Source organism: Blastocystis hominis (genome assembly GCF_000151665.1).
Source record: "Blastocystis hominis, Singapore isolate B (sub-type 7) whole genome shotgun sequence assembly, scaffold_2".
Taxonomy (NCBI): Eukaryota; class Bigyra; order Opalinata; family Blastocystidae; genus Blastocystis; species Blastocystis hominis.
The window spans coordinates 1,298,132-1,321,536 of NW_013171827.1; the positions used below are offsets into that span (position 1 = coordinate 1,298,132).

Below are 23,405 nucleotides of genomic sequence, written 5' to 3' on the forward strand. Positions count from 1 at the left end.
ACAAATAACGAGTATTCCTACAAGTCCTCAGGGGGAGGAATAAAATTAACAGGTTCTTTCCAACGGAACATGGTATCCAACAGAATTTTATTCTTCTCCTTGTACTTCTGCGTCACGTTAATAATACCCCACTCATCAATCGTGTAGGTAGTAAGGAAGGTCACGTTCGTCCTCTCGGTCTTATCATATCCCGAAAGTTGATATTCCTCGATCAAATCGCACTCACTCTGCGGCTCGATATCCCTCACCTTCTCCGCATTTCCCTGATAGATCGCACAGCACACATAGGTCGTGTAGTCCTCCGAAGGCTGCGTCTCCAGCGCCTGGCTCGTGAACTTGATCTGTGTTTGCCGAGGAATCAAGCACTGAATGCGCCCGCCCTTCAGTCGCTGGCCCAAACTATACACGATGCGATCCTTCAGCTGCAGAGGCTCCACGAGACTTTGGCAGGCTCCGCACGCGACTGCTTCGTCCGGATTCACGGCGCCGCTGAGCTTCGTCTCGCCAAACAGCTCCTCCAATCGCTGCTCGACGATCTTGAGCCGACTGGACCCGCCGATCCGCACGACGCGGTCGATGTCGTCGACGGCCAGGCCGCAGTCCGCAATGCACGCCTGCACGATCTCGATCGAGCGGTCGATCAGCGACTGAATGCACGCCTCCAGCTCCTGGCGTGTGATTTGCAGACCGCCGTCGTTGTCGTCGTTGTCTTCGTCTTCCGAGTTCACTCCGAAGGCGCTCAGATCGGGATTGTACGAGTTCGTATCCGAGAGATGGGTTTTTGTTTCTTCGGCGATCGCGTTCAGGCGCAAATAGAAGCGACGCCGCACTTTCTCTTTATCGGAGTTGATCAACGGAGTGTCCGATTTGTTTTTGTATTTTCTTTCGATGTATTTCGCAAAGAGAGCATCAAAGTCGGCACCGCCCAAAAAGGGGTCACCAGCATACTTCAGGACTGTATAATCTCCATTCTCCACGCGGATGATGGAAACATCGAATGTACCGCCTCCCAAATCGTAGACGAGAATCGTTTGATTGTCGATATCGTTGATCTTGCAGTAATGGAAAGCAGCTGCAGATGGCTCATTCAACATCTTTAGATCCTCTCTGGGAATTCCCGCCTTCTCTACCGCTAACAGAGTAGCAGTGCGTTGGTTGTTGTTAAAATTGGCAGGGAACGTGACTGCAACTTTCACACACTTCATATCCTCACCATAGCGATTCCAAATATTCTCCTTGGCTACCTCCATGATGCGCTTGACAACAAAGGCAGCTACATCGCTCGGAGAAACAGATGTGTTATCGTTGATATAAAATATAGGTTTATTATCCACTTCTCTGATTTCCACTCCACATTGATTCTCTTCTATACAACGTTGAACGATTTCGTCGTTGAAGTATCTTCCCAGAATTCTCTTTGAATTCTTGATAATCCCAGCAGTACCCAGGGTAAGGCGTCTATACACGGCTTCACCTACATCAACCTCTTTTCCAAACTGGGTGCACGACTTTAGCAAGCGACTCCCGCTTTTTTGTGTCACAATTATGGGATCCGAAGAAAGATAGGTTATCACTGCTGCGCAAGTATTTGTAGTTCCCAGATCTATTCCAATAACATATTCACCCTTTTGTAAACGAATCATATCTTAACTAGAAAGAATAAAAATGATTCTTTACTGAATTCGCTTTCTGTTCGACTGACTCGTCTGTTATTTTCTCTTGTTCTCTACAAAATGTGTATTGACTACAAGTAGGAAATAGAATTGTCCATCTAGACCATGTTTGTTAATCCTCACCCTTAACTGTGTTCACTTTTTTCAGTCAATAAATGAACAGTATGAGTCTACGATCGATTCTAGAAACATTGCGTTTTGTGGTAGACTAAAAAGGGTTTGATGGTGATGCTGGCCATATTTGAATTTTTGAGGGAGTAAACTACGATAATATTAATAGTTACAGGGTCAATCTCGACTTTCATTGAAATGCTCATTACTGTGAACGTTCCGTTTTTATTTGTTCAATGAGTAAGAAAACTGGGTATTTCACTTTTGATGAGGTATCTATCGATGTAAGATGCATCTTCACCACGCTTCCATTCTAGGATGAATCCCTCATGGAAGAATCAGAGATCTTTGATTCCCAGTCGACGAAACCTATAGAACTGATCCAACAACCTCCCTTCTTTCGGACTAGGGATTTTTCGACGCCGCTTTATCCTTCCAATTGCTACGCTGTTCCAAAGCAGTCGTGCATGGTCGACGATCCAGTAGTGGAAGTATTTGATGAGATTGCAAACCGTTTTATTATTCCCAAAAGATCGGAAAAATTGATAAAGTTCGTGGGAGTCGATGCCGTTTCCTACGAAGATGCGGAACCTGCTACCCATCTTCAACCCTTGCCAAGAGAAGTGAGCGATTGTATTGAATCAAACAATAGGTTTGCGATCAAATTTTTACAAAGATTAAACGAGAGTCGATCGTGATCATCGAAGATGAGGAGACTCTTCGGAACGACCATTTACTTAGCGCAATCGACAATATGGTACATTTTTCCACATCTTTCCTCACTCCAGGACGACGACGACGATCAGCTGATTCCCATCAGCAAGCTCCGTTCCTATCTCCACAATCGCTCTTCCTCTCTCTCTTCTCATCGCTTCCCGCTCTTTGAGGACGTTTCCTTATCCACCTCCTCCGAGACGGACTCGACGGACGTGCTTCCCTGCGCTCCCACGCTGCCTCGAATCACAAATCTGACGCAGTCGTCGCGAACGCCGCACGTGTTCACGTTCGATGTGGTCTCCGACTCGGATCTGTCGAGCCCTGGGGACACAGGGACGGAGATGGACGAGTCGGACGAGTCGGACGCGAGCCAGGACATGAATGAATCAAACAAACGAAAGTCGATCCATCCACTCGACGAGATGAATGAGATGAATCAAATGAATGAGATGAATCAAACCAAACAAATGAATTCGATGAATGAATTGAATGAATTGAATGAATTGAGTCAAACGGACCAAACGAACGCAATGAATTCGATGAATGAATTGAATCAAATCAACGAATTGAATCCATTGAGTCCATTGAGTGAATTGAACCAAACGAACCAAACGAACGCAATGAATTCGATCAACGAACTGAATCCAATGAGTCCATTGAACGAACTGAATCCAATGAGTCCATTGAACGAACTGAATCCAATGAATCCATTAAATGAATTGAACGAATTGAATCCATTGCGTCCACTCACTCGCTCCTACTCCATGAGCGAATCCAGTCCTCGCCTTCCTCCTCCCTCCCTCACCGATCTGATCGACCTCCCTTTTCCCCGCTCGCTCCATTCCCCCGCCTCCCCCGCCTCCTCGACTCCCGAGATCGCCGCGGAGCCGCTTCGCTTCGCCTGTCCCTCGCGCCTGTCGCTCGTCGAGCTGGTCGCTTCTCGGCCTTTTTTTCACTCCCAGGAACTTCTCTCCTCGCGTCGCAGCCAGGGTTTTGAGCCCTCCCAGGTTCCACCTTTCCACGTTTCTCACACCCAGTTGCGATCCCCGCGACTTTCCGTCGGATCCCCGCGACTGCGAGCCTCCACACCGCGGTTATTCACCGGACCGATGGGCGCCGCGACGGTTCGGAGCGACGGCGTTTCGTTTTTCCACTCCGTCGACTCGCCTCCCCCGCGGGACGCGGACGTCCAACCGACTCCCGCGGGAATGGCGTCGTCGCGTCGGCTGGCGCGGCTTCGAGAGCGCGGGAAGGCAATCCGGGAGTTCGGGTACCGCGCGAACGAAGTAAAAATTGGCGGGAAATGGAAAGTAGGCGCTGTGCAGGTTCCAAACGCAGCTGCAGAGCCTGATGAACAGCGAGGAGCACGTGATGACGCTCTTTGTAGATAGAACGGGACGGAAGTAGTGTGTAGGGACTCATTCAGCAGCGGTATGCGTCGAACAGCGAGATTGACAATCTGCAGTACGATGTGCGGCGATCGATCACAGAGCTCGCAAGGCAGGAGGGGAATTACACGATTGATGTTTGGAAGCGGTGCGGAGTCGATTGCAGGTCTTTGGATACGTGGAGACGGAATTGCGACTGCAGGAAAGCATCCGCGTCCAAGTCGATCATTTATCGGTAGAATCGAACGGAGAAATCGAGTGTAGCAAGAACTGACGTCGTACGGATGGATTATCGAACAACTCGAAGCGGACGACATTCATTTAGCCTATCCCTGTTTGAACGAATGCTTAATTCATTTTCGGATCTGGACGAAGAATTTTATCTGCGTCTATTCGAGTTTGAAGATCCAGTCGAATCAGTTCCCGCCATTTTTGGAATTCGTGGAGAGGTCTGGTTTGAGGGACGCCATTCGCCGCGATTTTATGTTTCATGAACTGTATGATTATTTTCATTTTGTTTGTATGCGGGGAGAGAGTGAGGTGTAGATTTCTTTTTTGTGTAATCGAATCGCTCTTGCCTGTAGAAGCTACCTAAAGAAAGAGATTTCCTCTACAATGTCTGTATAAATTTCTATTTTAGATCCTTTTGACACTTGTTTGTTCAAATTTGATTCCCGCGGATATCGCCCACTTTTTGCTAGACGATCAGTTCTTTTCTATTCCGAGGGCGTTTCGATAAATAAATGGAAATCGAAGAGAACAAGCATATAGAGTAGCTGTTTGACACAAAGTAATCATATTTTATAGGATTACGGAACTGACGGAGGATAGACTCAAATTCACATTATCAGGAGTTGACACCAGCATTGCAAATGGCCTTCGACGTATTATGATTGCAGAAGCACGAGTTTTTCGCTTATTTCACAACTAGGTCCCTTCTGTTGCGATCCGTACCGTCACTATCAAGGAAAATACATCTGTTCTGGCTGATGATTATATTGCACATCGTCTTGGTTTGATTCCAATTCGTCATCTGGGCGACGATTCCTCCACCGAAATCGTCGACTATTTCGAAGTTTCTGCTCCTGGCAATCGCTCTTCCGTGCGTCTCGAGCTGAACGAAACCTGTCTCCCTTCATCCCCTGTTTTCACTCGCAGGCACAGGCGACAGACCTCTCAACGTCACCAGCAAACACCTCAAATCCCTTAATCCCTATTATGCGCCAGCACACGCGACGAGCCAGGCAGAGGCTCTAGCACAAAACAACGAGGGCATTCGAATCGTTTCATTGGCTCCCGGTCAGACGCTTCACGTCGAATGCGAAGCCATTCTGGTAGAACCGAGGCGAGTCGAAGCTGACCGATAGGGAGTGGGGAAGGAGCACGCGAAATGGAGCCCCGTCGGGACCGTTTCGATGAAATATGTCCCGATTGTGCATCTGAATCGCGGTTTGATTGGCTGAACGAGTTGATTCGCAGACCTGTTAGACAGCAAAGACTTCGAGTTCAAGCAGAAACTGGTGGATTCGTGTCCGCGGAAGGTGTTCTCGATCAACCCGGACACCAACCGCGTGACGATCGTGAACGAGTCGGCCTGCATGTTCTGCGGCGATTGCGAGGCGTTCAACACGAGCTACGCCGACAAAATCGTCACGATCTCGCAGCAGCCGAACGTGTTTAAGTTCGTGGTGGAGGGAACGGGCGCGCTGCCGCCGCTGGAGATTCTAAAGAAAGCGCTGGAAGTGTTGGAAGTGGGGGCCGAAGCGCGAGGTGAGGTGTAGATGAAGTTGAATCGGATCAAGCATGGACTGCAGGAGATCATGCTGTCTACGGTGTGGCTTGTTTGTTGCAACCAACACGTCAATTGGTAGAATGGGTGGAGTTGATCAGCTCGAACCACTGCGTGAGCGCGTCGCAGAGAATCTCGGGCAGGCTTTGCACCGACTGCACCACCAAATAGTACGGGAACGGATAGTTTTCGAGATAGTTCGCGAACAAGTGTCCCTTCTTGCCCGTGTAAATCTTCGTCTTCAAAATCGAATCCTCCGCTTTCGCTACGTTTCACCCTTTTTTCCATCCACCTACGCGTGTCGTCGATGATCAGCAGCACCACTAAAATATTGTTCTCCTCCGCATCGCGCAGCAGCCGCGCAATGCGCTCCCTTCCCTCCTGAATTCGCCCGTCACTCACCAAAAACGCGATCTGCACCGCGCGCTTCGCCGCACCGCTCAACCGAAGCCGGCTCTGCGCCATAATCGCGATCAACGCGCGCAGACACGCCTCAAAACTCGTGGTTTTCTGTGCGAACGAAAAGTGCGCCAGCGCAGAGGCGCCCGACTGCGCGGTGAACGGCGTGCCGAGCGGATGGATGTACTGCACGTTGTCTCCGAAGGACATCACGCCGATCTGACCGACTTCCAGCTGCGACAGCGCGTTGCCGATCAGCGCCAGCGTCTTGAAACTCACTTCGCCGGCGTTGTTCACCTTCATACTCTCCGAATTGTCGATCACCAGCATGATTTGGTACTCGCGCTGGCTCGGCTTGCTCCGACGCAGCCAGATTTTGTCTTTTCGATAGTTCGACGCGATGAACGGAATCACTTTCCGCATGTTGATCCGCTTCCCCGTCTTGAAATCGCCGGTCAGTTTGCTCGCCTTTGTCGGCTCCATCAGCAGGCGCAGCTGCTCGCTGAGACGATTCGACAGGTCGGTCGTCGACGCCACGCACTCCTTCCAAATGCCGATCGATCGCGAGAGAACCGTCGGATCCTGCACGGCGCTCACCAGCAGCTCGTTCACGTTCATGTTGAGATAACTGTCCTCTTCGACGAAGGGGAGCTTTACCTCTTCTTCTTCGGCTTCTCGAAGCTCCAAGTCTTGCTTGGTGAAGATTCCGCGCGGCTCCGACGCGTCGACACTTTTCCCAGCGCCTTCTTTGGTGACTTTATCCAGTAAATCGCTCGCAAACGCGGCGGCTTCTTCGCGCTGCTTTCGCTCCTCCGCTTCCTTGAGCGCTTCTTCGTCTTCGGGGAATTCCGGCGCGTTTTCGCCCATCGCATCGTTCATTTCTTTCTCGTACTGCAGCCCCTCGTCCGGCTCTTTCTCCTCTTCTTCCTCGCCGTTCTCCTCTTCTTCGACTTCCATTTCAATGCGATTGGACTCTTCCGTCAGCGGCTTGAAGTCCACGTCTTGCAAACTGGGCGCCAAAACGTCCTGCCCGCTTTGCTCTTGCTTCACTTCCGCTCCCAGATTCTTCTTTTCTTGCTCTTGTTCTTCTTGTTGCTGCTGATTGTTCGGATCGTTCTGCTGAAGGCCTTCTTCGTTCTCGTCTTCTTTTTCCTTCTGCGGAATCATCTGAAGACGCTGATATTCCTCCTCCCACTTCTTTTGCGTTTTCTCTGGATTCTTGTACGGATTGACTTCATTCTCGTCGTCTTCTTCTTCTTTCTTCTCTTCTTCTTCTTCTTCTTCTTTTGTGTTTCCAACTCCTTCTTTCAATTCTCCATTTCGCTGCGTTTCTTTCTTTTCTTCTTCATCTTCTTCCTCCATTTCTTCCTTCTTTTCTTCTTCTTCTTGTCCGCTTTTTTTCTGCGATTCTTCGCCAAGAACATTATCTTGACCCGCTTCATCGGCAATTCCCTCCGTAGCCATCGAATTCGGTTTCTTCTCTGGCGTTTCTTCCTTCTCGGCTGCTTCTTCAGGCTGATTGTCGTCGATTTCCGGATTTTCATTTTCCCCATTCTGAGCTTCTTCTTCATTCTCGTTTTCTTCTTCTTCTTCTTCTTCTTCTTCTTCTTCTCCGATTCCTTGCATATCAATGCTTTCTGCTTCTTCATTGATTTCTTCTTCCTCCTCTTCTTGGTTTTCATTCGCTTCTGCATCTTCTTCTTCTTCTGGAGGAATCTCGTTTTCCATTTCGTCCGGATTGGGATTTTCGTCCTCTCCGCTGTCTTCAATTTCCATGTCATCCGGAAGCATATCTTCTTCTTCTTCTTCTTCTTCTTCCTTTGGATTCATGTGATGATCGTCTTCGTATTCCTGTTCATTCAAATCATTGATATCATCATTTTCTTCCATTTCTTCCATTTCTTCTTCTTGAGTATTCTCCTTTTTCTCTTGATCTTTTTCATTTTCATTATCATTGTCTTTCTTTTCATTTTCATCCTCATCTTCTTTCGTCATCATTTCATCCGTGTTTTTCTCGTTCTGCTGCTTTGCATCCTGCTCAATCTTCTCGTCTTCATTCGGTTCTTCTTCCTCTTCGCTCTCATTCCACAGCTTTTCATCCAATACTTCCTGATCCTCATCATCCAATTCTCCCATTTCGCGATCCCGCTCATCCTCTTCTTCTTCCTCTTCCTCGTCTTCCTCTCCCTCGTCTTCTTCTTTCTTCACATCCTCCATATTTCCATCGAAATCATCCTCGACATCCATTCCCGTATTCTCCGCTTCTTTGTCTTTGTCTTCTCCCTCTTCTTCCTTCTCTTCGCGCTTCTCGTTCTTCAATCCATCCAACTGTTCCTTGCTGTCCAGCTGGTCCGTTACATCTTTCTCGCCTTCACCTTCTCCCATTCCCGTTCCTTCCGCTTCTCCTTCCTCTCCTTCTTCTTGCTGCTTCTTTTCCTCCTTTTGCTTGGGCGGCAGGCAGAATCCTTTCTTCAAAATCTCCTTAAACAATTTCAAGAGCACGTATTCCAGCTTTCCCATCGCTTTGTTCAACAACACGCCGCGCAGCAAAACGTCGAACACGCTTACCAGCAGTTGCTGCATCATCGGAACAATATCTTTCAACAAAAACATTCCAGACACCAGCGAAGCAGGCGAACTGCCAATCACTCGCCGAATCAACTCATTGAACTCGGATTCGATCGCGCCCAAGCTCAGAATCGACCAGCTATGCAGAAGAGCTTCGTGCATTCCCTGATAGCCGATTGGCTCCTCCCCATTCTGATTCTTATCGCACAGCTTCTTCAATCCCTGCACAACACGCAGCAATCGCGCCACCAATCCATTCCGACTCGTCAGAATCGGCTCCATCTCAGCGCTCACTCCACTCTCTAAAGACGCTCGAGGCACCACAATCGCGTTCTGCTCGATCATCGCCACTCCGTTCTTCGCTCGCTGCAGCGTCGCTTCCCAATGCTGCGCCGCCGAATACAGTTTATCGATCGAGATCACGTCGGTCATCGCCCCAATCGCTTCGCGCAGTCGCTGGATGTTTTCTCCGAGGACTTGGAACGCGTGGAGATACAGCGACGAGTTCGTAATGCAATAGAGCTGATAGCCGAGCGAGGAATCGCGGACGGTCAGCTTCTCCAGCTCCAACTGCAAACTCTTCCGGGTCTCTGAGCAGATTTCCACAAACGAGTCGGGGAGTTTCACATCGGATCCGATCTGCTGAGCAAAGAAAAGAAGCTCGTCCAGAATCTCGATATTGCTCGAATACAGCGTTTCCAACTCTCCCGCCACATCAGAAACCGCGGGACACACCACAATCGCGTCTTCGTTGAGATTTTGGAAGTTGTTTCCGAGACAACGAACGTGTTTCAAGGTGCCAAACAGACTCACAAGCTTCGAGCTGAGCGACAGCAACACCTCGCGCTCCTGGATCAGATTCAGCATCAGATTCTCCGTATATCCGATGCATCGACGCACTTCCGCGGGAGTGACTTGATCGGTCACTTCGCGACTGACTTGCATTCGCAGCGAGGTCAGCAGCAAGTAATCTTTGTAGTAGTACTGATCGCCTTTCGACCAGGAACTCGCAAACAACGCCAAGTTCTGCTGCAGGGCGCCGCTCAATGGAACGAGTTCTTTCAGAATCGATGGAATCGGCCGCATTTCCGGAATGCTGAGACGCATTACGGCGTCGTATTGCTGCTGGTATACGGGAACCGTGGCTCGCAATGCGGAGAATCCGTTTTCCTTGAGATGGGAGAGCAAGTGACTGAACTCTTTGTGCTTCCGAATGACGAATTTGGTTTCGTGGCGAAGCTCCATCGCTGTAGTGATGATCGTAACGGCCAATTCATCCAACGATTGCCCAGGAACCTGCTCGCCCAAGATATACTCCATGGAGGAGGAGTTTAGAATCTGCGCGAAGCGATGACTCACAACGGGCATTTTTTCCAGGGAAGACAACTCTTCTAAATGCAGCGATTGCTCCAGTTGCGAGAGAGAGGCGGTGAGCGATTCAAACTTGGAAGGATCGACGTCCCAATTCAAATCCTTCGAGGCCAGTCGCTTCACAGCAATCGGCTCTTTTTCTGCTTCTTCTTTCTGCTGCTTCTTTGCTGATTTATCGTTCAGCGAAGGCTCGTCTCGATCGCGACTCTCCAATTCGCCTTCTAAGAACCGATCCAATACCACGGACACTTTGATGTTATTGCTGTCTCGATACGAATAAATCAGCTTGAACAACTGTCGATGAATTCGACCCACCGTTTCGTGCAGCGAGAAATAGCTCTGATCGTCCCACTTTCCAAGCTTCACTTGATCCTTCAACTGCTTCTCGATCGGGGTTTTGATCTGCGTTATCTCCTCTTTCACCGCAGGCAAGAACACGGAATACAAACGCGTTGTGTGATACAGAATGTTCATGTTCGTCTCCAGCATCGAGTTCTCCAACTGCGTCTGCGAGAGCTGCAATCGCATAAAGCGAGAGAGCAGCGACAGCAAATGCAGACGAGACGAAAACTCCAACAGCTGGCTTCCTCGCAGATAGCTATCCAGAATGTCGATCAAACTATGCGTATATTCGCACACTTCCTTCGATAAGATTTGCCCCGATTTCACCGCTACTCGCTCCTCGGAGTCGTTTTCGTCCTGCTTGATTCCGCTCAGCGATCGAATCCGGCAGTTGGAAGCCATCAACGGCCACAAATCCTGCGGCCGAATTCCGATCTCCGCGCAAATCCGATGGAACTCATTGACTACTTCCATGGAATCCGAGCGAACGATCGAGTCATTCAATCGATTCTGCGGAAGAAGCATCGAATAGAGCTGGCAGAAATACTCTCGGCTCTTCAACGAGGCCTTCTCCTCTTCTTCATCCAAGAACGAACCCCACGATTCCAACTCCAGCTTTCTCCATCGAATAATCAACCCGCTCAGCTGCTTCACGTGCTCTGCGAGCGAAACCATGCTGGCAGCGCTCACTTCCCAGTCATGAACGCGACGCGACAATACTTCGACGCCAGAAAGCAGAACGGTGAGTGGCGTTACGATGGGAAGGGCGAAGAGTTGGTCGATCAATCGAAGGATGTACTGCAGCACGACGTGCGTGGGATACAATTTCAAGAGTTCGAAGACGCGTCGTTTCAAGGGAAGCAGGATATTGACGCAGTATTCGGCTTCGGAAATGTTGGAGTGATTGTGGAACGAATAGGCGCGCGCAGGATGGAGAAGATTCGAAAGATCGCGGCCTCGCGTCACGTCCTTTCCGAGCTTTAATTCAAGTAACGTCAGAAGGGACGAGGCTTTTTCATAATCCGTGAGAACCAGAGAGCGAATCTCCTTCTCAAAACTGAGCAGAATGCGGCTATTCAAAAAGAGAATCTGCTCTCGCACCGGATATGCCAATTCTTCGCGACTGTTCGCAGCACTCACCAGATATTCCACGATTTCGCACACATACCCCACATCATCCAAATTGATCTTCCAGTCCGAAGAGAAAATACCGCCATTCTCTTCGATTTCCTTCGATTCCCCAGTTCCACGAATTCCACGATTCAGCTCCTGCAATTCCGCCTCCACATCCACGGATTGCGCTGCGGCCTTGGCCTGCGCCTCCTCATCGAACAACAGCTGATAGTCAGGGAATTGTTGGCGGAACGCAGCCTCCACGATCTCTTCATTGCCTTTAATGTTGTCGATGTTCAGATTGCGAACGCGGAACTCGACGGCCTTCTCCGCCTTCGCTCGCTCCTCCGCCTCCTTCTCTTTCTGCTCGTTGTACAAGTCGGTGAAGTGGCTGATGAACTCCACAATCGCGCTGTCCGTCGTCGTTCGTTTCAAGACCGTCATGTTGTAAAGGAGAAGTTGCGTGAGGAGAGACCGGAAAATCACGCTTTTGTTCTGCGTTTCGCGGAGCAATTCGTTGTTCATCACACTCACCAATTCATCCCCGATCTTCTGGTACTCCACTGAAACGATGCGCAGCGGGAACTGCGCGAAGTGCGACAAAAACAGATAGGAAAGGCTCTGATTGCCAAGAGAAAGGTTGGATTGCTCGGGAACGGCTTTCGCCAGCGTGGCTAGCAGACGCATTCCATGCTGAATCTGCGTCACCGAGCAAACAATCGGTTCGACAATATCACGATATCCCAAATAACTGCGAAGCAAGGACTGCTTGAAGCTGAGATTATTGCTATGGAACGTCTGTTCCTCCTTCAGCAATGTCGCAATGTCGGAAGTCGACGTCGCGGTCGAATCGCCTCGAACGGTAAACGGACTTTCCATCAATCGATCCATGCTGTTCTGAATCAGATCCCACACACCACGCAGCGTCGATCCATCGCTCGTCTTCACTACCTCGCGCTGTATGCACGATTCTAAATGGCCGAGAAGGCTCTCCGTCAAGTGACGCACGCGCGAAATGGAAAGAATGCTGGCTCCGAACGAGTAGAGAGTGCTGTAGAGCTGATCGAAGGAATTGGAGCACACTCGCTTGAACTCTCCTTGCTGCAACCGATCCAGCGTGATTTGGTTTCTCTTCAGAAGAGAGACGAAGAGCGATTCCTGCTCTGCCGCGATGTTGGGACCCGAAGAAGCGATCGATCCGTGCAGCTGGAGAGACTGGAACTGGAGAATAAACGCCAGATCGGCGAGATTTGCCGACATGAACCGAACGATGTCTCCCTCAATGAAGTCCTTCAGTAATGGGTCCACGATCGAACTCGGTAGAAGCAGATTGAACAGCAAAAGGCCCAGCAAGATCCAGCACACACTCACAACGATCGTGTTGACAAACGGATTGCCGCTACAGAGCGACAGCAATCGCAACACATTCGGAATCACAGCCAAACACAGCGATTCATACCGCATCGATGAAACGTCTGTTGCTTGCTCCAATTGGCCTTTCAAGATCTGCTCCACTTCCTCCGCGCTGTAGTCTCGCTCCGCATCCAACAGCAAGCGCACCAATCTCGACAGAATCGTCTGCTCCTGCTGCAACTCGTCGGTTTTCCCAAGCTTCGGAAGCTCTTCGAAAAAGGCAGACAGAAGCTTTTCGAACACGCCCAGCTGCTCGATCCGATCGCGACTGTTCTTCACAGAGAAGCCTCTCACGTTCCACAACGGAGCGATCGCTCCACTCACATTCACCGCGGTGTACGGCGTCAGCATCAATCCAGAACCCACGAACTGCTCTCTCAAGGCCTCCACATCCAGCGAATCGCTGCGCTCCTGCATCATGGAATACCCGATCGTGCAGTCATTCCAATAATTCTCCAAGTAGTACCGCAGATAGCTCAGCTGATACGCAGGCAGCTGCTTTCGCAACTCCTCATGCGATTCGCTGCGCGTCGAAATCCAGCTGACCTGGCGCAACGCCAGCAATTGTTCCGGAGACACCACGAAATTCGCGAGCTCCTCTTCATAGCGTTTCTCAAGCTGCGAATGCGTGAATTCGCCGAGCAGAAGCGAGAGCGTCGAAGCTTGATGCTTGAACGACTCATTCAGCAACACAACGTTATGGAATAGAGTTCCATACAGATCGAACGCGCTCTTCTGCGTGAACACGACGGACGTAGAGGCGTCTTCCATCTCCACGGACCCATTGAACGACGTGTCCACAACATTCACAGTGTTCTGCAGACGCTCCAGACTGTTCCGCAAGCTCTTTTCGATCACTTCTTTGATCTGCGCGAGCGTCACCACGCCTTCGCCCGATTGCTGCGTATGCGACATCCACAGCAACGTGGCCATCGCATCGACCAGAGAGCGCCGCTCATCGGGAGTCAGCAACACGATGGATTGATGCAACGACGCGTGGAGCGATTGAGGCAATAGCGCTTCTTGATAGACGAAATGGTTCGAGGCACATTCTCCAAGAATTTCCAAGAAGCTCGCGAAGGCTTCCGACGAAAACTCCATTAAAGGACGGCCCACGAGGTTCCACAGTTTGTTATCCATCGCGATATTGCTGCAAATGTGAAGGTCCGAGAGAATGTTCTGAACCGATGCATGGAACGCGGATTCTGTTTGGGAGGAAAGGAAGGAATGCGTGTGAGCGACGAGAGAAGAGAAGATTTGAAGGAAGGCGACTAATTGCATGTTGAATGTTTGTGAGACTTGATCGTATCGCGTAGAGTGGAGCAAGTGAAGATATGCAGCGAGATACTGAATGTAATACACCAACTCATCGCAAGAGATCGTTGATTGGATCAGCGCCATCGCGATTTGGGTCAGCGGAGAGAACAGCAATCCGCTCGCAACCACCGACGCGTTGGGAATCTGCGACATGTCCAGAATCTGCTTGCTCACCAATAGCGAGATCTCCAACACCGACTTCTCGCCCAGCACTTGCAGACTCAACGCCTGGCCTCTCGATACCTCCACTGCGTTCTTCGTCAAGTGCGAGAGAAGCGTGATTAGAGGGACCAAATAGATATACCGATTCATTCGACTGATCGCCGTATCCAACTCTGCAAGAACCGATCGGTACTCTTCAGACCGAGCGAGCAATCCCTGGTTGATCACTCGCTTTCGCAGACGAACGAGCAGAGGATCCTGCAATGAGATAAAGAGGGGGAGATGATCCATGAGTTCGGTCGCCGTGCAAAGCATCGACTCATCGAAATTGTTGCTGAAGAGCGGAATGTGGGCCACAGGGAGAGAAGTCGGAGTTTGCTCGACGAAGGAACGCACTGTGCTTTGCGCTGCTTTGAATTGCTGATAGAAGGGACTCGATCGCACGATGTACAGCGCCTCCTTCACCATGCTCAAGATCTTCCCTGCCGTTTCAGCAGTCGCAGCATCGCAAACCGCAGGCGACAAAAAGACTTCGATCTGATTCAAGTTCGGCTGGCTCCGCATAAACACCAAATAGACGCACACCACGTTCAGAATCAGCGAGGTTTCCTGCGGCGCTCGCTTCAGGAAGAATTGAAGCGGCTTTAAAAGCTGCCTCTGCTCGTCTTCCAGCCCTTCCTCTATCAACTGCATCCATTCATTGAGGGTCTCCGAAGATAACTGCGAATGCGCTTCCAACCGAATCAAAATGTGCAGCAAGAAGGCTTCGCGAATCATCTGCAAGTCGCTCGCTTCATTGCACAGATTCGCCAGCGAAGTCTTCCAATCATCCAAAAAGAATCGGCTTTCGATTCCATGCTTTGCACAGAACGACCCAATGCGATGATAATTCGCGATCCGCTTCTCGAATTCCTCTGATCCCAAATACTCCTTCACCGAAGCAAGCGGGAATGTGTTCGTCGCTGCGACCTCCAGGCTTTCCCGCGGAGTTTTCCCGCGCTCCAACTGCTCGATCGCCAGCGTGGCAAACCGCGAAAGATAGCGCGCATTCAGTTTGACCATGCTCAACGCCACGACGCGAACAAGATCCGCATACACCGGTAAGAGAAGCACCACGACCAAGAGAAGATCGTTCACTTTCTTGCTGTTGACGAGGTCGAAAGCGTCCCAAAGCGCTGGGATGTTCTGCACAGAAAGCGTTGATGGGGTGGAGAAATACAATTCCACGCATCGATTGCGCATGGCGCGCGAGATCTCGCCGAAGGAAGGATTCATCACGAAGAAGATGCGGAAATTGTTGTGCGGGTAGATGATTCGCTCCTTCCCATCCACCAATCCACACTCGTTTATCAGCAAGAATCCGTTATTCTCGAGCAAGCTATTCAATCGGTCCAGCACGGACGCGTTGCAGAAGTTCACGTTGTCAAAGACAACCCAATGTCCACGGACAATCGCTTCGATCAGCGAGCCGTCGATCCATTCAAACGCCACATGCTTCGACGCTCGTTTGATCGCCTGGATCGCTAGAAGCACTTCGTTCGCAGGCTTCAGCAAGTTTTTCATTTCGTCCACATAGTCTTCCTCACAAGACGCAAAGAGCTTGGAGAGCGTTTCTTCGCAACGATTCAAAACAGAATCGATATCCACTCCATTGTCCGACCCTCCATCCACCAATGCCATGACTTGCTGATTCAAATAGCTAATGAACGAGTGCAACGCAGACACCAATTCCGAAGGAAGCATCGCTCCGATTCGCGGAGTCACTTCTCTCGATCGCTTGTGGCCTTCCGCGATTCCTTCGCTCTCGCTTTGGTCGATCGAATAGCGCGTGTCTCCGATGCTGTTCACTCGAAGACGCTTGTTCGAGAAGTCCTGCGCCGGATTCGCAACGCTACAATTCGAAATGAGAGCGCGCCACAAGAACTTCTCCAAGATTTCAACCAGCTCGCCCAATAACCGCGAGTAATGCCGCGAAACCTCCACCTGCTCGAAGCAACCGAGAATCTCCGTGGCGTCCGTGGTCGTGTTCATGTTATACTCGTGCAGACGGACGTTCAGCAGAGAAGACAACGCTTGCAGCGAGTAGCTCTTTCCAGACCCGCTCTCGCCCACTAACAAACACGGCAGTTTATTCTCCACCGTGAACAACAGTGACTCCAAATAGCGGAGCGAGCCGCGCAGAAGCGGCTGGTGCAGGGTAGATTGAGACGAGTTGATTCGATGCACCAACGCGTTTCCGATCTTCACGGAATGGTCGGTCAGATGCACGAGCGGGAATTGGGCTGGGACAAACGACGTCTGGAAGACTTCGTTGAAGAGATCCAGCACGTGCTGCTGCTGGCGCGCGTCTCGCATTCGCTGGATGAACAACATGTCCAGGAACACTTCGGGATGGAACTCCGCGATACTCTGATTGGCCAGCATCAGATCGCACCAACGGAACACATCGCGAAGATTGAACTCGAACGAATTGACGTTCTTTGCACGACCCACGTTTTGAACCTCGTCCAATCGAATCACAAACGTCACCATTTTCTCGAGCATGCTCCACACGGATTCGCATGCCAGCAGCGGATTGTCGCTTCCGTAGTACTGCTCGATCTTCTTCATCATAAGCTGCTTGCTGATCAGAAGCATGTCGTCTTGCTTCAACGTATCGACGTACACGCGCGCAAATCGGTTGATAAACGAGCGAGGAAGTCCCTTGCGACCTCCGCCTTCTTCCAACGGATTCTACACCCATCAACACCCTCTTCATAACACTCACTTGACACGCGAAGATCTGGAACGATGGAGGGCACTGGAACTCTTTATCGATCTCGGGAATGTAAACCGTAGCTCGATGATCCAAGCATGAGTTCAGACCTTCCAGCACTTGTTGCGAAGCCAGATTCAACTCATCCAGCAGAATCCAAGCACCGCTCTTGATTCCACTAAGCAACACTCCGTCCGACCATCGGAACTGCACCGCATTTCCCGATTCGTCCAATGATTGCTCCTCCACGGGAATCGGGAGATCCGATCCCAGCAAATCCGCCATATCCGTCTGCTCGGAGAGATTGATTCGCACGATCTTCTGCCCGATCACTTGCGCGATCGCCATAATCAGCGAGGTTTTGCCGACGCCCGGCGATCCTTCGAGAAGAATGGGCTTGTGGAGCTGCAAAGCGCGCATCACACGACGGAGATTCGAAGCGGTGGTAGGCGCAGCGAAGTGATAGTCAGAGAGATCGCAGGAGGAGGACGAAGAAGGGCTCATCGCGATGGAATACGGAGGCACGCCGAAGCGACTGCCGTCCAGCTGGATTTGGTTTTTGATTTGGAAGAATTGGTCCACTTCGGATTGGTTGCTCGCGGGAATGAGCTCCAAGATTTTGGAATAACAGCGTTGCTTGTATTCCGTGCTCATCGTAGAACTCATGTTGGTACCAATGCCCAATCCATCGAGCAAGATCATGTTGATCGACTCGACAAAAGCGACATAGGGGGACATGTCCAAGTGGCAAATCGCAAGCTTCATAAAATCGATTATCGATAAAATATCACGACACGTCGCCTCGGTTCGGTTCTGCATGCTCGATGTGTTCTCATTCAAAATCTGATTGTAGAAATCGATGAAGGCGAGAATCACGTCCACAAACGGCAGCAAACACTCCACCATTCGCTGGTGGATCTCATCCGCCACCTCCGCAAACCGAACATTTCCTCGCTCTTTCATCTGAATCCGATCCTTCATAATCTGACGAAGATCCTCCAATCCGTTTAGCGGACTCACCCAGATCTCCGTGAATCGGTTTCGAAGCGCAGCACTCAATTCCTTCTTTCCGAAATCGCCTCCCGGATTCATCGTTGCTAGAATTCGGAACTTTTCATGCGCTGTAATCACCTCAATGCAATCACCTCCTTTTTCAGGAACCGTGATTTGGCGCTCGCTCTCCAAAATCGAGTTCATTCGCTCCAGCACGGCGTCCTCCGCCAGCGAAATCTCGTCCAGCAAGAAAATATCGCCGTGCTTCATCGTCGAAAGCAGCGGACCGTCCTGCCACGTGAAGATCGTCTGGTACCGACCGAACGCTTCACGAATTGCTTGCACCAATGCTCGCTCCTCGTCACTCATCGCTTCGTCGCGCGCTTGCAGCTGTGGACCCAGCCAGCTCATGATAAAGCTGGGCGATTCGTTGAGTAGCCACGTTCTCGCTTCCTCCAGAGACGCGAGCGAAACATCCTCTGGGTAGGTGAGTTGCGATCCCACCATTTGAATGTACTGCAAAACACTCTGCTTAAACAGAACCGCGTCCGCGTCATGCGATCGCGAAGGTCGCTGTCCACCCAGAATATCGCTCGTTTCGGTATGTGCATGACTATCGTCATCACACCGAATCGATCACGCCTACCAGTTCAAAATAACGAGATGCTGATGCAGGGCTTGCGCGACCAACTGAACGGCGGTCGTTTTTCCACACCCCGTTCCTCCTACGAGAAGCACGGGTTCGTTGTAGTGCAGACAGAGACCGATCAGCTTGAACATTTTCTGCAACGTGCCCGTGATCGCGATCGATTTCAATCCGCTTGGAATCGCCGTTTCGCTCTGCAGATACTCGCGATGAATCTGCTCTTGGAGAGACTGCAAGGTACGCAGATTCCACAGCTGCGCCGATTGATTGCTGGGATTTGGGCGGGAGAACGCGGAGGGCGAAGGATCCATCATTCGATCGATGATCTCGTCGTTCAGATAGAACGCATTCAAGTCCAGTTTCACTTTGCACACCTCTTCAATCACGCTCTTCACGCGCAGCCGCTCATCATCGCGTCGCAATCGCTCTGCTAGCAGCATATAGCCATGATACGCCAATTCCTAAAACAATTACGCTTCTCCCTAACCACAGCTTACCTCGCTCGAAGCAGGACGGCGGTTTCCCCAACGGAGCAAGTCGCGAGGCGTGATATACCCGTCTTTTCCCGCGAACACATTGCTGTTCTGCCGCTCGATCTGAAGCCGCTGCATCACCGTAATCATTTCCTTCGCGAATCGCGTGCACACGCCCGATCGCTTCTCAATAATGATCTGAAGCTCTTCGGGAGGCAAATCCTCGACATGCATCTCGAGGAATCGGTTGCGGAAGGCGCGCGACAGCACTTTGCGGCCTCCGTATTTCCCTGGTGGATTCTGCGTGGCAAAGAGCATGAACTGCGGATGAGGCCGGACGATTGTGTTGGTTTCGGGGATGTACAGCTCGCGATTATCGTCGAGGAGACGATTCAATGCTTCGAGCACTTCGGAAGGAGCGAGATTCAACTCATCGAGAATGACCCAGTACCCGTTTCGCAACGCCTCGACCAGCAATCCTTCGTGGAAGACGAGCTGACCGTTGGGCGCGGAGATGTAGATGCCGGTGTAGTCCTGCAGATCGGTGTATTCGTGGTTGTTGATTCGAACGCATTTGTGGCCCGTCAGCGCGGCTAAATACGTAATCATCGATGTTTTTCCGGAGGATGTGGGACCCTGAAGGAGAACGGGACACTTCTCCATCAGCACGGCGCGACACAAGTCGTCCAATCGATGCTTCACTGACTCTGTTAGAATGAAACGTGGCGGCGAGTCCTTTGTCGGCTGACTCAGATCCACGCAAGGAAACGCTCCTTTCCGAATCCAATACTTGTTCACAAGCACGAACTCCTCTTTGTGACTGTTGGTACCGCCAGGATTCCGCGAGGGATACGCCGAAACAACATCGCCTCCGAAGAACACGACATCCTGAATCAGCTTCTTCATAATCGCCTGCGACGGCAGGTCCAGCATCGTCATAAACGCCATGCAAAGTCCTTCATACAACGCCACACGGAACGACAGCTTCATATTCCCCGCTCCATTCACAAACTCCAACGCACGGCACAGCGTTCGCAGCGAGTAGCGAGGCGAGCGATTGCCCCCATCCACCAGCGACGTTTCGGCTTTGGCGCGCGCCTGAAGATAGAAATCCACGATCTTTCCAGCGATCGAAACGTCGCTCATCGAGCAGTTCTCCAAAGACGATCGCACGATCAGCTCCAGATCCGCGCGGTCGGTCAGCTCGTCCACGTAAAACTCGCTGAATCGATTCCGCACGGAGGGAGCCAGGGACTTCTTTCCGACGTCCGTCGCCGGGTTCATCGCGGCGAAGATTCGGAAGTTCGGGTGGCGCTTGATGGGCGTCACATCGCCGCGTTCACTCAGAATCAGACTGCTCGTAACACTTTCTAAAAGTCCGCTTAATCGCTGAAGCACTTCGCCTGGAGCCAGGTTGAGCTCGTCGAGCAGGACCCACTTCCCCTTCTCGATCGCCTCCACCAACGCGCCGGGAACGAACGAAAACGCAAAACTGTCCTCGACTTGATGGACCTTCTTTTCGAAGGTTTGCACCGACTGCAAAAACCCGCTCAAAACGGAAAGCCACCGGTCGTATTTCTCGACGGACTATGCGTGATTCAGTCGAAAGAGCTCCTCACCATGTTGTTCTTCGCCAAGCTCTGCTTCTTCGCCTTCTCGATTTTCTGCGCCGCGAACGAGACAAAATGAGCAAGCCGATTGGCCAACCTCAGATAATTCTTGCTGTCCATCGCTTCCTTCAACGAAGGCTTGAACGTGGGGTGCTTCTACTCATCAGCCCTTTCCGCCCAATCGCGCACATTGTCCGTGAAGAGAAGATTGAACAACTCGCAGCATCGATTGTACAGCGGAATCGCCAGCTGACGCAGATCCACCGGCTTGAATCCTCCCACGAGATCGCTGCACTGCGTCTGCTCGTTCATATTCAGCACTACCAATTCCTGACCCACCAGCTCGGCGATGTATTGAATCACTGTCGTCTTTCCACAGCCCGTTTCTCCAACCAGCAGCATCGGTTCCTGGCTGTTGATGCACACGCAGATCTGCTGCATCAGTCGCAGCGCCTGCTTCGTTTTGTAGAACGGGCGGTTTCGCCGGCCATCCTTCGCGAGGGGCATCTGAACGCGGCCGATCTTCAGCACATTCTCTTCCAAATCGAACGGCGGCGCGGTGCTGGTGTAGGTGTCAACGACCGAAGAAGACAAGTCCCACACCGCCGCGATGATATGCGATAAAATCGTGCGGCCACGTCCCTCGGGGAGACAGCCGGCAAACACATCCAAGGCGTCGTCCAGAATCAATTTACGCGTCTTCTCGGAGAGATTGCCGTTCGCAATCTGCGTAACGGAGGGCTGGCTGGAGAGTCGTTTGCACCACTTGAGAACGTCGCGACACGTGACGGGCTTTCCGTTGCGGAGCAATTCCGATTTCAACACACTCAGATCGGTGGGCGTGACCGACACAGAGAAGTGCGAGAGCTCTTCGAGGATCGCAATCACGGCTTCATTCGAGGAAGAGGAAGTGTCGGCCATGCTCAGCACTTGGTACGTTGCGACGATTTTTTCTCTCTACGAATCACACAAAACGATCAAAAAAGACGATGCAGTCGAGAAGATTTCCGAATCGCTCGTCGATGATTGTGCGAATATCCTCCACTGTCATGTTCGCCACATCCACAATGTTCCAGTGATTACTCAGAAAGCTGTTGATCGGACTGTTGCTCACGCTGCAGTCATGGCAGCTCGTTCCAAACAAGCGGAAGTTGGGGTGCACTTTCAGCATGATTCCACGACTCGGAATGCTCAGCTCGCCTTTCTCGATGATCGGAAGCAGAGTCGACACGATATCAAACGGGACCTTGTCGATATCTTCGATGATAATCCATCGACCCGTCGTGATGCACTGCGTCAGCGTTCCTGGCTGAAACACGAACTCGCCGGGCACATCGGTGCAGACGTAGTTCCCGATCAGCGTCTTGGAGTCCATCTGATCGTCCAAATACAGCTGAACATAATCGTCATTGTTCGTCTGATGCGCCAGCTCCTGGAACAGACGCGTCTTTCCGCAGCCCGCGACGCCCTGCAGTAAAATCGGCGCGGAGTGCTGCATCTGCAAACACAAATGTTGCAGATTCGAGCGGGACACTTCGGTCAGCACGAACGGGTGGGGAGGCGACGCGGATCTTTCTCCGTCTCTGCATCGCAAGATGTAACCGCAGATTTCAACGTATCGCTCGGATTTCATCCCTTCTTTCGGCTCCACCTGCATTTCCTCCATATCTCCGTAGCGCTCCAGGTATTCGCGTCTTTTCTCGGTAATCATCTCTTTGTAAAGAAGTTCCTCCTTCTTGAGCTCCATTAGAGCTGTGGATTGGTAACATGAACCACGATCCACTCCCAGCAAGGACTCCATCTGGTTCCGCTCGTTCTCGGTTTTATTTAATAGCAAACAGACGATTTGGGAGGCGAAATAGCGAACGCGGATGTTCTCACACGAAAGAAACTTGAATATAGACTCCCAATTCCACGCCATGCGGACCTCATTCAAGACATAGGGAAGAAGGTGGAAAAGAACGGTCCAACCCTTCAAATCGTTTGCACAAAGCCAGTGACTAAAAGGATTTTCAATAGAAGATAAAAAGACAGATATGGGCTGTGCCAACGAGGGAACGACCCCAAGTAAGAGACTACATGACTCTAAAACAGAATATATATGCACAGCTTGTATGTCGGTTTGTTTGCCAAGTCGTTCCAAATAGCTGTTCACCACTTGGATCAGGTTTGACTGAATTTGGCAAACACTTGTTAAACACTCACTACAATTGGTCAAACAGTGAAGCAAACGAGCCTACCTCGGAATGAATAATTTGTCACCAGAGTTATCCATTCGGTACTGTGATTTTGGCAAAAAAGATAGTAAAGAAACGCCCCGAGAGAATGAAAAACAAACAAGCTAAAAAAACTTCAGGATGAACTACTTTCCACCATAGATACACTTCATCTGCTGGAGAACACCTGGAGAAAATGGATTACCTAAAAGTAAGATACCGAGCGTGTTCTCACCATCGAAGACTATAGACCGAATAGAACAATCCACGTTCGCACTCACAAAAACGTCTAACAAAGACTGGGCAAAATGATCGTCAAGTTGATTATCTAACTCTCATGCTTCCATAT

General features: G+C 50.8%; 3 protein-coding genes across 3 annotated transcripts; 1 reads left to right on the forward strand and 2 right to left on the reverse strand.

Moving 5' to 3' along the window:
• Positions 1 to 17: 17 nt before the first annotated feature.
• On the reverse strand, positions 18 to 1,643 carry GSBLH_T00002824001 (uncharacterized protein; the record flags this gene model as incomplete). Its single annotated transcript, XM_013041342.1, has 1 exon — positions 18 to 1,643. The coding sequence occupies one exon, from the start codon at positions 1,641 to 1,643 to the stop codon at positions 18 to 20; it is 1,626 nt and encodes a 541-aa protein (XP_012896796.1).
• Positions 1,644 to 4,632: 2,989 nt separating this feature from the next.
• GSBLH_T00002825001 (uncharacterized protein) lies at positions 4,633 to 5,760 on the forward strand (the record flags this gene model as incomplete). The annotated part of the gene is made up of 7 exons (XM_013041343.1): positions 4,633 to 4,661; positions 4,697 to 4,790; positions 4,821 to 5,016; positions 5,048 to 5,223; positions 5,257 to 5,338; positions 5,369 to 5,640; positions 5,671 to 5,760. 7 exons carry the CDS (start codon positions 4,633 to 4,635, stop codon positions 5,758 to 5,760), a joined length of 939 nt encoding a protein of 312 aa, XP_012896797.1.
• Positions 5,761 to 6,171: 411 nt separating this feature from the next.
• Positions 6,172 to 22,761, reverse strand: GSBLH_T00002826001 (uncharacterized protein; the record flags this gene model as incomplete). The annotated part of the gene is made up of 9 exons (XM_013041344.1): positions 6,172 to 6,766; positions 6,799 to 16,049; positions 16,089 to 17,096; positions 17,131 to 18,724; positions 18,758 to 19,218; positions 19,255 to 20,817; positions 20,850 to 20,996; positions 21,030 to 21,797; positions 21,829 to 22,761. 9 exons carry the CDS (start codon positions 22,759 to 22,761, stop codon positions 6,172 to 6,174), a joined length of 16,320 nt encoding a protein of 5,439 aa, XP_012896798.1.
• Between the last annotated feature and the right edge of the window lie 644 nt (positions 22,762 to 23,405).